This window comes from Dipodomys spectabilis, unplaced genomic scaffold, assembly GCF_019054845.1.
Source record: "Dipodomys spectabilis isolate Male_0828 unplaced genomic scaffold, ASM1905484v1 ptg000173l, whole genome shotgun sequence".
Classification (NCBI taxonomy): domain Eukaryota; kingdom Metazoa; phylum Chordata; class Mammalia; order Rodentia; family Heteromyidae; genus Dipodomys; species Dipodomys spectabilis.
This window is the reverse complement of record NW_024870850.1, coordinates 4,267,153-4,279,783: the sequence shown is the minus strand read 5'-3', so window position 1 is coordinate 4,279,783 and position 12,631 is coordinate 4,267,153. Positions and strand designations below refer to the sequence as shown.

The following is a 12,631-nucleotide window of genomic DNA, read 5'->3' as shown; positions in this document are numbered from 1 at the left end:
GATTTAGGAAGAGGAAGAGAGAGGCTAAAGTCTCCCCCCCCTCCCGTTCCAGACTGTCCTGCAAATGTGGGCATGGGCTTGGAGCATTGTTTTAGCCAAAGCAGGCATAACCAATCAGTATCACTTGACAAACCAACTGGGATTGGCTAGTGTTGGCCGGTGGACCCAATCAATGTGCTTGGGGGAAATTCTAAGAGGCAAATGTCCCAGTGAGAGCAAAGCTTGGTGATTGATTAGTAATGTCTGCCCTGGACTGAGGATAAGTGTTGGAGGGGGCACATATGTTGGCTGCAAGATCATTGAAAGTTCTTTGCCAACATCACCCTCTTGTACAGGGCAAGCAGAAGCAGGTACAGAACTCACGTCTTTCCTGTGACAGCTTAGCCCTGACTTCTTGTCTTTCCTCTGTCTACAGGGTCAGAGCCCAAGTCATGTAACCAGCAACCCTTTGACTCTGGAGCTGTCCCCAAGAGCAGACGTGAACCCTGGAGGCCGGAGAACCCAGATTTCTTCTCCACCATGGAGGATGAGCAGGCAGGTGACAGGCTGCTGAGGCAGGCAGGGGCTAGATGACAACTGTGACAGAGCAACTATACTGGTTTAGAACCCGTGCTTACCAAGCACCAAGTATATGCATGCATGCTCAGGGAGCCCTCGCCAAAATGTGTTCATGGATGACAAAACTGGATTCTTTCTGGAATAAGGGAATGGAATTAAGAAGGATGGGTAGACTATGGGATGGGGTGGATAGAGGATGGATGATGGGAAGGTGGATGGATGGATGGATCAATGGATGGAGTGATGGATGGTGGATGGATGGATAGACGAATGAAGAGTTGGGGAACGGATGGGTGGGTAAATAGATGAATGGATGGATGGTTATATGAGGGGATGGATGAATGGGTGTGTAGATGAATGGATGAATATGTGGATGGATAAGTTGATGGATGAATGAATGGATGATGGATAGATGGACAGTGGATGGATGGATGGTGGATGGATGGATAGATAGATGGGTGGGTGGTGGACAGATGGATAAACAGATGGATGGATGGATGGATAGGTGAGTGAATAGATGGATACATGAGTAGAAGATTAGATGAGTAGATGTATAAATGAGTGGGTAGATGGATGAATGGATGGATGGGTATATGCGAGGATGGATGGATGTGTGGGTGGATGGATGGATGGATGGATGGGTGGATGGATAGATATGGATAGGTGTATAGCTGATGAGTGGTGGGTGGATGGATGGAAGTGTGGGTGGGGGGAGACATATGAATTGATGGTGGATAGATGGGTGTGTGGACAGATGGATGGGTAAGTGGATGGCAGATGGATGGATGGATAGATGGATGGGTAGGTGGGTGGATAGATGGATGATGGATGGGTGGATGAATGGTTGATGGATAGATGGATAGGTAGATGGGTAGTGGATGGATGAATGGGTAGATAAGTGGTGGATGGAGTCATGGATGGAAAGGAAGGGGAGAAGAAGGAAGGAAGGAAGGAAAGTTTAGAATATTTTTAAATCGATGATAAGGTAATAATGACTCGTACATTCAAAATACAAGTGTAGGGCTGGGAAGTTGGCTCAGTGGTAGAGCACTTGCCTTGCATGCCTGAGGCCCTGGGTTTGATTCCTCAGCACCACATAAGCAAAAAGAAAAAGGCCGGAAGTGGTGCTGTGGCTCAAGTGGTAGAGCACTAGCCTTGAAGCTGAAGAGCTGAGGGACAGCGCCCAGGCCCAGAGTTCAGGCCCCACAACTGGACCCAAAAAAAAAAAAAAAATACAAGTGTATTTTTGAGACAGAAGTAGGAGGATCCTAAGTCCAAAGCCACGTAGGCTAGATAGCAAGATGCTGTCTCAAGACTTCTGGGCTGGAGGGCTGGGGCATAGCTTATAGGGTAAAGCACTTACCTAGCACACATGAGGCCCTGAGTTCAAATCCCAGTACCACTGAGAAAAAAAAAATCCTGGGCTAGGGGCTCAGCAGTTGGGAGCTTGCTTAACATGTATGTCCACAGCTCTAGGTACATTCCTGGCACTCTCTGGGTGCCTTATGAGAGCTGAGGAGTCCTGGGGTGTTTGTTTCTGAGTTTGCCTTGAGAGGGGGCGGGGGATGGGCCCACTCTGGTTTCCAAGTCTGGGAATGGAGCTGAATTTACATCGTCCTTTGCAGGAATCAGGACAGGGGTTAATCAGAGGCTTGGAACGAGGGGGCTTGGGGGGGGGGGCTGGCTCCCATCTTTTCTCCATCAGGAAATGAGTCCAAGAAAGCAAAGCACAAGGCGCCCTCCCTCCTCCCTCTATGTACCTGCTCTGCTGCTGGCTGAGAGCTGGGACAGCCTGTGCCAATAACACCCCAGGCTTGCCCTCCTCCTCCTCCTCCCCCTCCTCCTCCCCGTCCCCCTCCCTCTCCCCTTAGCTCTGCTGGGGCTGAGGCAGACCAGATGCAAGAGGGGAAGGGAGCAGAGCCCAGTGAACGCTGCTGCGGCTGTCTGGCTGTGTTTATATTTACAAGAGGAAGAAAACCAGAGCCACAGAGGAAACCTTGAGGGGCTGAATGGTGAACGCGGTGGGTGTCAGGAAGAGCTGGTTCAGGCCTCAGAGGCTGGAATAGAACCATTTGAGGAAGAGGGGGAGGAGGGCAGGGAAGACCTACAAGCGTTGCTGCCAAAAATCACAGAGTAGCCAGAGCTCTCTGGGTCCAGAAGAAAAGAAGTGTTGGTATTTCAAGGACAGAGGGAAGAAGAGGAGGAGCCCCTTGGAAGGAAGAAGGAAACAAGAAGAGCTGCCCAAAGGGAGAGTTGTGAGGAGAGGGTGGGCTGTGCTAAACAAGGTGAGGCGCCCTCAAGTATTAAACATAGAATTATGCTATAAGGAAGCAACTGTACTGCTAGAAATATTCCTAAAAAAAACGGCAAGCAGGGCTGGGCCTGGTGATACACACTTGTAATCCCAGCAGTCGGGAGACAAAGGGCACAGAATCAGAAGTTCAAGGCCAGCTTTTAAGTACACAGAAAGATGCTCTCAAACATACAAATAAAAAAATGATTGTAGGCAGCAATACAGCAGATATTTATACACTCATGTTCTTTTTTTTTTTCTGGGTCCTAGGGCTTGAACTCAGGGCCTGGGTGCTGTCCCTGAACCTCTTTGTGCTCAAGGCTAGTAGTGCTCTATCACTTGAGCAACAGCACCAGTTCTGACTTTTTCTGAGTAGTTTACTGGAGATTAAGAGTCTCCTGGACTTTCCTGCTCAGGTTGGCTTCAAATGGCAATCCTCAGATCTCAGTCTCCTGAATAGCTAGGATTACAGGTGTGAGACACCAGTGCCCTATTCCTCCTCCTCCTCCTCCTCCTCCTCCTCCTCCTCCTCTCCTAGTTTTCCTTCTTCTTGTTCTCTTTGCAATATGGGGATTTCTATCCAGAGTCTCATGCTTGCTCAGCTGAACCTCTAACACTTGAGCCACACTTCCAGTCCATTTTTGCTGGTTTGGTGTGTGTGTATGTGTGTGTGTGTGTGTGTGTGTGTACACATGCACTTGCATGTGTGTGCCAGTTCTAGAGCCTGAACTCAGGGCCTGGGCTGTATTCTTGAGCTTATTTTAGTGCTTTACCACTTGAGCCACAGCTCCACTTCCAGCTTTTTGGTAGCTAAAATCTTACAGACTTTCCTGCCTGGGCTGGCTTGGAGCTCCAAACCTCAGATCTCAGCCTCTTGAGTAGCTAGAATTACAGGCGTGAGCCACCAATGTCTAGCTTTGCTAGTTATTTTGGAGATGGGGGTCTTATGGATTTTAGTGCCTGGACTGGCTTTGAACCACGACCCTCTGATCTCAGCCTCCTGTGTAGGATAGTAGGTGTGAGCTACTGACACCTATCTTATTGCTTATATTCTTTTAATTTTTGGTCACAGCCCCACTTCTGGTTTTCTGGTGGTTCATTGGAGATAAGAGTCTCACAGACTTTTCTGCCTGGACTGGCTTTGAACCATGATTCTCAGATCTCAGCCTCCTGAATAGCTAGGATTGCAGGTGTGAGCCACCTATACCCAGTTGCTTATATTCTAAACAGCAAGAACCACAACAGCAAAAAGCAGGGGTGTTGGGCTGTGGAGAGGGGAGTTCCTTCTGAGTGTAGATGGAGCTGCAGTGTGGGAGATAGAAGGTTCTGGAAGTGGAGGGTGCAGACCTCTAGATGGTCTTAGGCAGGTGCTTCATACTGCTCAACTGTCCCCTGAGCACCCCAGTAATTCAAGCTACTAGGGAGGTGAAGATTGGAAGGATCATGGTTTGAAGTCTGCCCAAGCAAAAAGTGAATGAGACCCTGTCTCAAGCAGTAGCCAAGTATAGTGGAGGGTACCTGTCATCCCAGGAAGCAGAGGTAGAATAGAAGTCTAGGTGGGCCTGAACAAAAACTCAAGAAACCATCAGAAAAGTAACAAAAGCAAAGACAATTGGAGATGTGGCTCAACGGGTAGTAGGTGTAGCTCAGTCCCTAGGGGCGTGGCTCAAGGAGTGGAGCCCCTGCCTAGCAAGCTCAAGGCCCTGAATGCAAACCCAAGTATAGAACGATGGCACTGGTGGCTCATGCCTGTCATCCTAGCTACTCAGGAAGCGGAGATCTGAGGATTGGGGCTCAAAGCCAGCCCAGGCGGGAAAGTCCATGTGACTCCTATCTCCAATAAACTACTCAGAAAAAGAAAAAACAGAAGTAACGATGTATCTCAAGTGGTAGAACACTAGCCTTGAGCACAAAGAGGCTCGGGGACAGTGCCCAGGTCCTGAGTTCAAGCCCTAGGACCAGGGGGAAAAAAAGCTCAGGGATAGCACTCAAAGCCTGAGTTCAAGCCCCAGGACTGGCATGCAGAGAAAGAAGCAGAGAGGAGGGCACCTGGCCAGCCTCAAAGAATCAGGAAGGCAGCCTGGAAGGCATGTCCAGGATGGGTTTTGAAGGATACACAGGAGTTTTCCAAGCTTTCTCTGAATGGGTTTGATTGGAGAAGTTTTTGGAATAAGGCAGATATTCTTGGCTAGGGGGAAAAATGTCAAATAGAATGCCTGAGGGGAGGAGAAAGAAGCAAAGAACAAAAGAAGCAGGGGTTGTGGTTGGGGAAAGATATAGAAGAGATCCTCCTGCCTAGAGCCAAAGTGCTGGAATTACAGGTGTGAGCTACCATGCCCAGCTAATGACATCTTTTACCTACCTGCAGGAGGACAGTTTCCCAGGAGGGCTCAGCCAGAGCTCAGAAGATCTCAGCCTGGATTTGGAGGCCCTGCGGGGTAGCGAGTATTTCCAGGACCTGGGCTTAGGGGACCCTTCCCACAGCCAGTTCGGAGGGGCTACAGAGAGCAGGACTCCTGGCCCAGAAACTAAGAGAGATCCATCCTTGTCCAGCTCAGCAGGGGCCCAAGTCCTGCCGAGGAGACGGAGCTGGGAGAGGTCTCGGAGTTGTTCAGGGAGCAGGCGGAGGTCAGTCCAACCCCCCACCACACACACACCTGCCTACCTTCTCTGGTGCACCCTGCCCTCCACCCCCACCCCAGGACTGGGCAGGGGGCACCAAGGCATGCCATCTGTATTGTCTGCCACTAGGGCCACTATCAAAGCATCGATGCTCTGAGAGGTGGCTTACACATACACATGCATGTTCAAACAGCCTGTGGGCATAGAAATCCACAGCCACATGGCAAACACAGGTGGATCACAGACACACCGTTGCCTGCACGGACAGCCTACACACCCCTGCTCAAGCCTCACACTTGCATTCATCCTGTCAGACACCTACCTATTCACCTGTAAGCAGTGTTCTGATTTTGTGTGTGTGTGTGTGTGTGTGTGTGTGTGTGTGTGTGTGTGTGCGCGGGCCAGTACTGGGGCTTTAATTCAGGGTCTAGGCACTATCTCTTAGATGATGATGGTGATGATGATGATGATGATGATGATTATTATTTTCTCAAGGCTGATGTTGTAACACTTGATCCACAGCTCCACTTCCAGCTTTTGGTGGCTCATTGGAGATAAGAGTCTCATGGATTTTCCTGCCTGGGCTAGCTTACAACTGTGATCCTCAGATCTCAGTCTCCTTAGTAGCTAGGATGACACAGCGTGCCTGGCTCACTGCATGTTTTGCACACACACTCCCTGCACATGTATACACCAAGCCACAGACTAACTTGTGATCAAAACATAGGAGTTGAAACCAGGTGTTGTTAGATTACACCTGTCATCCTAGCTATTTGGAAAGCTAAGATCTGAGGATCATGGTTCAAAACCAGCCCAGGCAGGAAAGTCAGTGAGACTTTTATGCCCAATGAACCACCAAAAGAAAACATTTTAAAAAAAAAAAAAGAAGCCAGAAGTGGAGCTGTGGTCCAAGTGGCAGAGTACTAGCCTTGAGCACAAAAGCTCAAGTACAGCACCCAGGCCCTGAGTTCAAACCCCAGGACCAGCACACATACACATCACACACACACGCACACACACATACACACACACACACACACACACACACACACACAGAGTGGGGGGGGGGGAAAGAGAGAGGGTGCTAAGCCTGGTGTGGTGGCACACACTCTCAGCACTCTGGAGAGAGAGGCAGGAAGATCATGAGTTCAAGGCCAGCCTGGGAAACCTAGTAACTTCTGTCTCCAGAAAACCAAGTGATGGGGGTCGTAGCAACTTTCTCTGCACCCCACAGTTCCAGCATCTAATGCTGGAGGAGCTTCAGTCCCTCCTCCTGTGTCCCCCAAATAACCTAGTCTGTGCATTAAGGGTAGGTCTGATGCAAATGAAGCTTTGACCAATCTAACCTGCCTTCCCCCTGAAAGTGGGGTGTGGGGGAGAGCTGAAGCTGGTCCCATGATTTGGGGAACTGAAGGCCCCTCTCTGTGGCTTTTACCCTCTCCTTGATCTGGAAGCCCCACACCCCATGGGTTGGATCCGGGATCCGGGAGCAGATGAAGACCCCCTAAGATTCTCCACCCTCTTCCTCCACCAGGCTCAGTCTGGACACTCCAGATATGGGGCCCTGTCTCCCTCGCTGGCTGGCTAGCCTGGCTCTTAATCTGTCAGGAGAGGGCTTGAAGACTTGGACCCAAGGGGGTGTGTCTGGAGACAGGAGCCCAGCAGAACACCCAGGCAAGGTGGGTGTAACCCTGCGGCCAGTCCCCCAGAAGCCAACAAACGCTGTAGGTACAAGTCATCTTAGGATGCTGGGGTGGAGTGGGTGCTGCAGGGTGCGGGTTTAACTCATGACCGGTGCGGCTCTGGGCCCTGGGACTCGCATCTGCAATCGCTGGGTTTCTGTGGCTAACAGCACGCAGAACAGAGGTGGGTTATAAAGAAAAGAGGTTGGCTCAGGAGTCTAGAGGTCAAATACCCCATATCTGGACCTTGATGATGGATTGCAGGTAGCAGAGTCCCAGGGCAATGTATATGACTGTCACAGGGCACAAGACCGGAGGTGTTGCTAGGCAGGTGCAATACCGGTTGAGCCACGCCTCTGCTAAAGCCACGCCCCGTCGTTAGAGCCACGCCCCATCACTTGATTCATTCCTCCCACAACTTGATTGACGCCCCTGTCATTCAAGCCACTCCTCCTACCGCCCCCTCCCTTGAGCCACGCCCCCAACGCTTGAGTCATGCCCTGTCGCTGGAGCCACGCCCCCATTACTGGAGCTCAACTTCCTATAACTTAAGCCGCGCCCACGTCATTTTGGCCACGTGCTCTGCCTCTGGGGCTGAATCCCAGGCTTAGGGTGATGCTTTTATTCACACAGGAATCGGGCAGCCTGGAGAAGAAAGTATTACGGTCCAGATCCGTGCCCCTGGCCTGCGAGGACATCGGTTGTCTGGAGCTGGCTCCAGAGTGTGAAATGTGCACTTTACCTGGCCAAGGTAGTCGCGCCTGGCAGGGTTCCTGCATTCAAACTACTGGAGTGGGAAGATGTACATACATTCCCATCGATGGAGCCCCAGCTGGACCTCAGAAATGCAAGCGGTTGGGAAAAGAGATGTAGGGCCTCTTGGGACAGAATGCTGGGTCTTGAGAGTCCCCAAAAGGGGTGTGGCTTCCCGCACCTGCTCCTCCCCCTCTCCCTTGGGGGCTTGAGCACCAGTGGAGCTGCCAAAGGCGAGGACTTTGCTGGTTTTCCGTTCCCTATTTTCATCTCTTTTCCCTAACAGTCTGCCAGTCCTGCAGGGGTAGGCCGGGGCAGGGCTGGACCCTCACACTGGTGCCCTCTGGGGTGGGGGTGTCTTGTAGAACTACAGCCCCCAGTGCTGCAATGCCTAGAGAAGGACCACGTGGAACCCAACCATGTGTGAGTGATTGCCTGAGGGGGGAGGGAATGGGATGGGATGAGAGGAAGCAGAGGCTCAAGTCCAGGAATGCCCCCATGCACTTTCAGTATTGCTGGTCTTTTTGTGGTGTGTGTGTGTGTGTGTGTGTGTGTGTGTCCGTGTGTGCGTCCATGCCTGTGCGTGCACGCAAACGTGCATGCACGCCCATACTGGAGCGTTAACTCAAGGCCTAGGCCCTGTCCCTTAGCTTTTTCACTCAAGGCCGGTGCTCTTTCACTTGAGCCACAGCTCCACTTCCAGCTTTTTGCTGGTTCATTGGAGAGTAAGAGTCTCATGGACTTTACTGCCGAGGCTGGCTTTGAACTGCAGATCTCAGCCTCCTGAGTAACTAGGATTACAGACATGAGCCACCTGCACCGGGCTGGCTGCAGCCATCCTGCTCTTAAGCGATTGTGGCTAGCCACTGCCCAATTTTAACTCCCAATAATGGGGGGGATGGATTGGGACTTCCTGTTAGGGTCTGCTTCAGGGCCCAGGGCTGGGCTCATGTTAGGTACTGTGTATGTGACCTTGGGTGACTGTGGACTGTTTTGAACTCAATTCCTCTCCAGGTTGATGGTACAGGAAGTGCTTCAAGAACTTCGACAGTACCATGGGTAAGTGGGAAAGGAGACAGGGCGAGGAACAGGCATGAGGGACAGGTGTGGGAGAGGACAAATGTGGAAAGAGGTGAGGGAGAAGTGTGGGAAACACAACAGGGGAAAACCAGTGTAACAGTGCCCCCCTCCCTTGCAGGTGTGAGGTGAGGTGTAAAGAAAATAGAGCAATGGGGAGTGGTAACACATGTCTATAATCCCAGCACTTGAGAGTTGAGGAAGGAGGATAGTGAGTTAGAGGCCAGCTTCAAACATAGCAATACCCCGTCTCAAAATATAACAATTATAATAAAAACAAGAGGGAGCTGGGTCCTGCAAATGCTGGTACCAGGACTCGACGCAGGACTTTGACCTCTCACTTTTTTTTTTTTTTTTTTGTCGGTCGTGGGGCTTGAATTCTGGACCTGAGCGCTGTCCCTCAGCTCTTCGGCTCAAGACTCTACCACCTGAGCCACAGTGCCACTGCTAGTTTTCTGGTGGTTTATTGGAGATAAGAGTTTCACGGCTGGCTTTGAACCTCGATCCTCAGATCTCAGCCTCCCGAGTAGCTAGGATTACAGGCGTGAGCCATTATCGCCCAGCAACCTCTCACTTTTTGCTCAAGGCTAGCACTGTACCACTTGAACACAACTCCCTTTCTAGCATTTTGCTTGTTCCTTGGAGATAATTTCATGGACACACACACACACACACACACACACACACACACACACACACACATGAGGTGTCATGACTTGTTACTGCCCTCTGCTGGAGAATTTATCACACTATCCTTGTTGTGGGGGTGGCCCCTCTTTTGCACCCCTAAGCCCTAAAGCTCTGAAATGAGGGGCGGGAGAAGGACAAAACCAGCTGTGGAGTCAAACATCTGTCCCCTTTGTCATGCAGGGCCCGGCAGCGGGCTCACCTGTCCACCAGCCCTGGGGGACCCCACTCCAGCCTCACCTGGTTTGAGTTCCTGTCTGAGTAAGTACAAGCTGTCAAAGCAGCTGGGTTGGGGTCTCTGTGCTTCCCCCCATCTCAACTTTATCCTAAAGAATGATGGGAGCCAGGCACTGGTCGCTCACGCCTGTAATCCTAGCTACTCAGCAGGCTGAGATCTGAAGATCCTGGTTCAAAGGCAGCCCTGGTAGGAAAGTCTGTGAGACTCTCATCCCCAATACACCACTCAGAAAACTGGAAGTGACACTGTGGCTTCAGTGATACAACACTAGCCTTGAGCTGAAAGCTGAGAGACAGCGCCCAGCCTAGGCCCAGAGTTCAAGGCCCACGACCAAAAAAAAAAAAAAGGATGGTGGGAATTTGGGGCAGAGTTAATTCTGGGGAGCACAGACAAGACTGTTGTCCCCAGATTTCCCCCCCCTTTCTCTCTCTCTTTCTCTATCTCTTCTCTCCCTCTTCTCTCCTCTCTCTCTTCTCTCTCTCTTCTTCCCCCCTCAACAAATATTTAAAGCTAGCACACATCCATATATCCTAGAAGAACAGGATCTCTCTCCAGTAAAACAGTTCTGCCATGGCTGGCTTTATTAATATTTATTTAAATGGCACTGGGCTGGTCACACAGGGGAATTGGGCAGGAACGTGAAGGCCAGAACATTGGTGGGGAAATGGCTTTTTAAAAATGGGTGGGCCAAAGCTGGGTGCAGATGGCTCGTGCCTGTAATCCTAGCTACTCAGGAGGCTGACATCTGAGGTTGGAGGTTCAAAGCCAGCCTGAGCAGGAGAAGTCTATGAGACTCTTATCTCCAATCAACCACCAGAAAACCAGAAGTGGCGCTGTGGCTCAAGTGGTAGAGTGCTAGCTAGCCTTGAGCAAAGGAGGTTGGGGAGTGTACCCAGGCCCTGAGTTTAAGCCCCACAACTGCAGATACTGACAGAAAAAAAAATATGTGGGCCAAACACCAATGTCTCACAGCTATGATCCTAGCTGTTCAAAGGCTGAGCTCTAAGGATTCAGTTCAAAGCCAGACCCAGCAGAAAAGTCATTAAGATTCTTATCTACAATAAACCACCATCAAAAAAGAAGGTGGTATTAGAGCTGTGACTCAAGTGGTAGAGTGCTAGCTTTGAGCAGAAAAAAAAGGGCCTAGGTACTGTCCCTAAGTTGAAGGGCCAGGACACACACACACACACACACACACACACACACACACACACACACACACACACACAAGTGGATTTAAGGTGGAGGTGTGGCTCAAGTGGTAACATACCATCCTTAGTAAAAACAAAACAACAAAAAATGGGCTTGGAAGGTGGCTTAGTGATAGAGTGCTTGCCTGGAATGCATGAAGCCCTGGGTTTGATTCCTCAGTACCACATACACAGAAAAGGCTGGAAGTGGTGCTATTGCTCAAGTGGTAGAGTGCTACCCTTGAGCAAAAGAAGCTCAGGGACAGTGCCCAGTCCCTGAGTCAAGTCCCAGGACTGGCCAAACAAACAAAAAAGAGTAAGAGATAAATTAAAATTAAGAGAAAGCACCTAGACCCTGAATTCAAGTCCCAGTACACACACACACACCCCAATAATATATTAGTCCAACACTGGTGGCTCATGCCTATAATCCTCCTCAAGAAGCTGAGAGCCAGAGTTTTGAGGTCGCCTGGGCATCTCCAATTAACTACCAAAAAGCTGGACTGTGGGTGTGACTCTGGTGGCCAAGCAAGTATGAGGACCTGAGTTCAAAAAGAAAAGAAAGGCCAGGTGCTGGTGGCTCACATCTGTAATCCTAGCTACTCAGGAGGCTGAAATCTGAGGATTGTGGTTCAAAATTACACAGCAGAAAACTGGAAGTAGAGCTGTGGCTCAAAGTGGTAGAGCCAAAGAGCTCAGGGACAGAGCCCAGGCCCTGTGTTCAAGCCCCACAATTGCCAAAAGGAAGAAAAAGAAGGAAGAAAGGAGTAAGGATGTGGGGAGGCATATTCCAGAATTGTGGGATGCCAAGGCGACCCCACCCACAACCCTGTCAATCTTCTTGTCCCCTAGGAACGAAGATGGCACAAGCAAGAATGAGAAGCCAGACAAGAGCACCCGGGTGAAGCGGAGCCTGAGCTCCCTCCGCAGCCGGGTCACCAGGCAGAAGGAGAAGGTCAGGAGGGTTGGGCAGGGGTGAGGGGCTCCTTCCTCCTCCTCAGCTCCATAGATGACCCTTGACCTGGGAGCCCAGGTATTTCAAGTTATTGCTATCCTATGCAGGGGAAGAGCCTAGTTCTCAGAGACAAGGCTCAGGATGCTCGTGAGAGGCGTGAGTGTGCCAACGGCCACCAGCTGGTACCAGGGACCTTCTCCGGCCATTCCAGCTGTCCCTTGTGTGACAAGCCTTCGCTGAGCTCTGGTGAGTCCACCAGTCCAGTCTCCCCCCCCCCCCCCCCAACAGCCTCTGTCTTCCCATCTTTCCCGTCAGTCCTGTGGTCACCTTTGCATTGCCTATCTTTGTTCAACTTTGTGGGCAGATCGAGAACACAGGATGGTTGCTGAGGATGGGGGAGCCCTTGGGTGACCTCAAGACAGGTGAAATTCCTGTTGCCTCGACTTTGGTGGTCACAGGTATCACCCTCAAAATGAGACTCCACGCAGGGTGTGCATTAGCTGGAGGGAGGGGGGGTACTGTGATAAAGTACTACTCTGTACCTACTGGCTGAAACACCGATTATGGCCGCACAGT

General features: G+C 50.9%; 1 protein-coding gene across 1 annotated transcript in view; it reads left to right on the top strand.

Annotated features, from left to right (window-relative positions):
• The first annotated feature begins 436 nt into the window (after positions 1-436).
• The window catches only part of Arhgef18 (Rho/Rac guanine nucleotide exchange factor 18), a 70,252-nt gene continuing 58,057 nt past the window's right edge, over positions 437-12,631 (top strand). The window contains exons 1-8 of the mRNA XM_042693693.1: positions 437-534; positions 5,220-5,479; positions 7,008-7,152; positions 7,789-7,906; positions 8,274-8,331; positions 9,856-9,933; positions 11,953-12,055; positions 12,163-12,301. Of these exons, the coding sequence (XP_042549627.1) occupies positions 520-534; positions 5,220-5,479; positions 7,008-7,152; positions 7,789-7,906; positions 8,274-8,331; positions 9,856-9,933; positions 11,953-12,055; positions 12,163-12,301 (916 nt within the window). The 5' untranslated portion in view covers positions 437-519. The remainder of the gene's footprint in view (positions 535-5,219; positions 5,480-7,007; positions 7,153-7,788; positions 7,907-8,273; positions 8,332-9,855; positions 9,934-11,952; positions 12,056-12,162; positions 12,302-12,631) is intronic.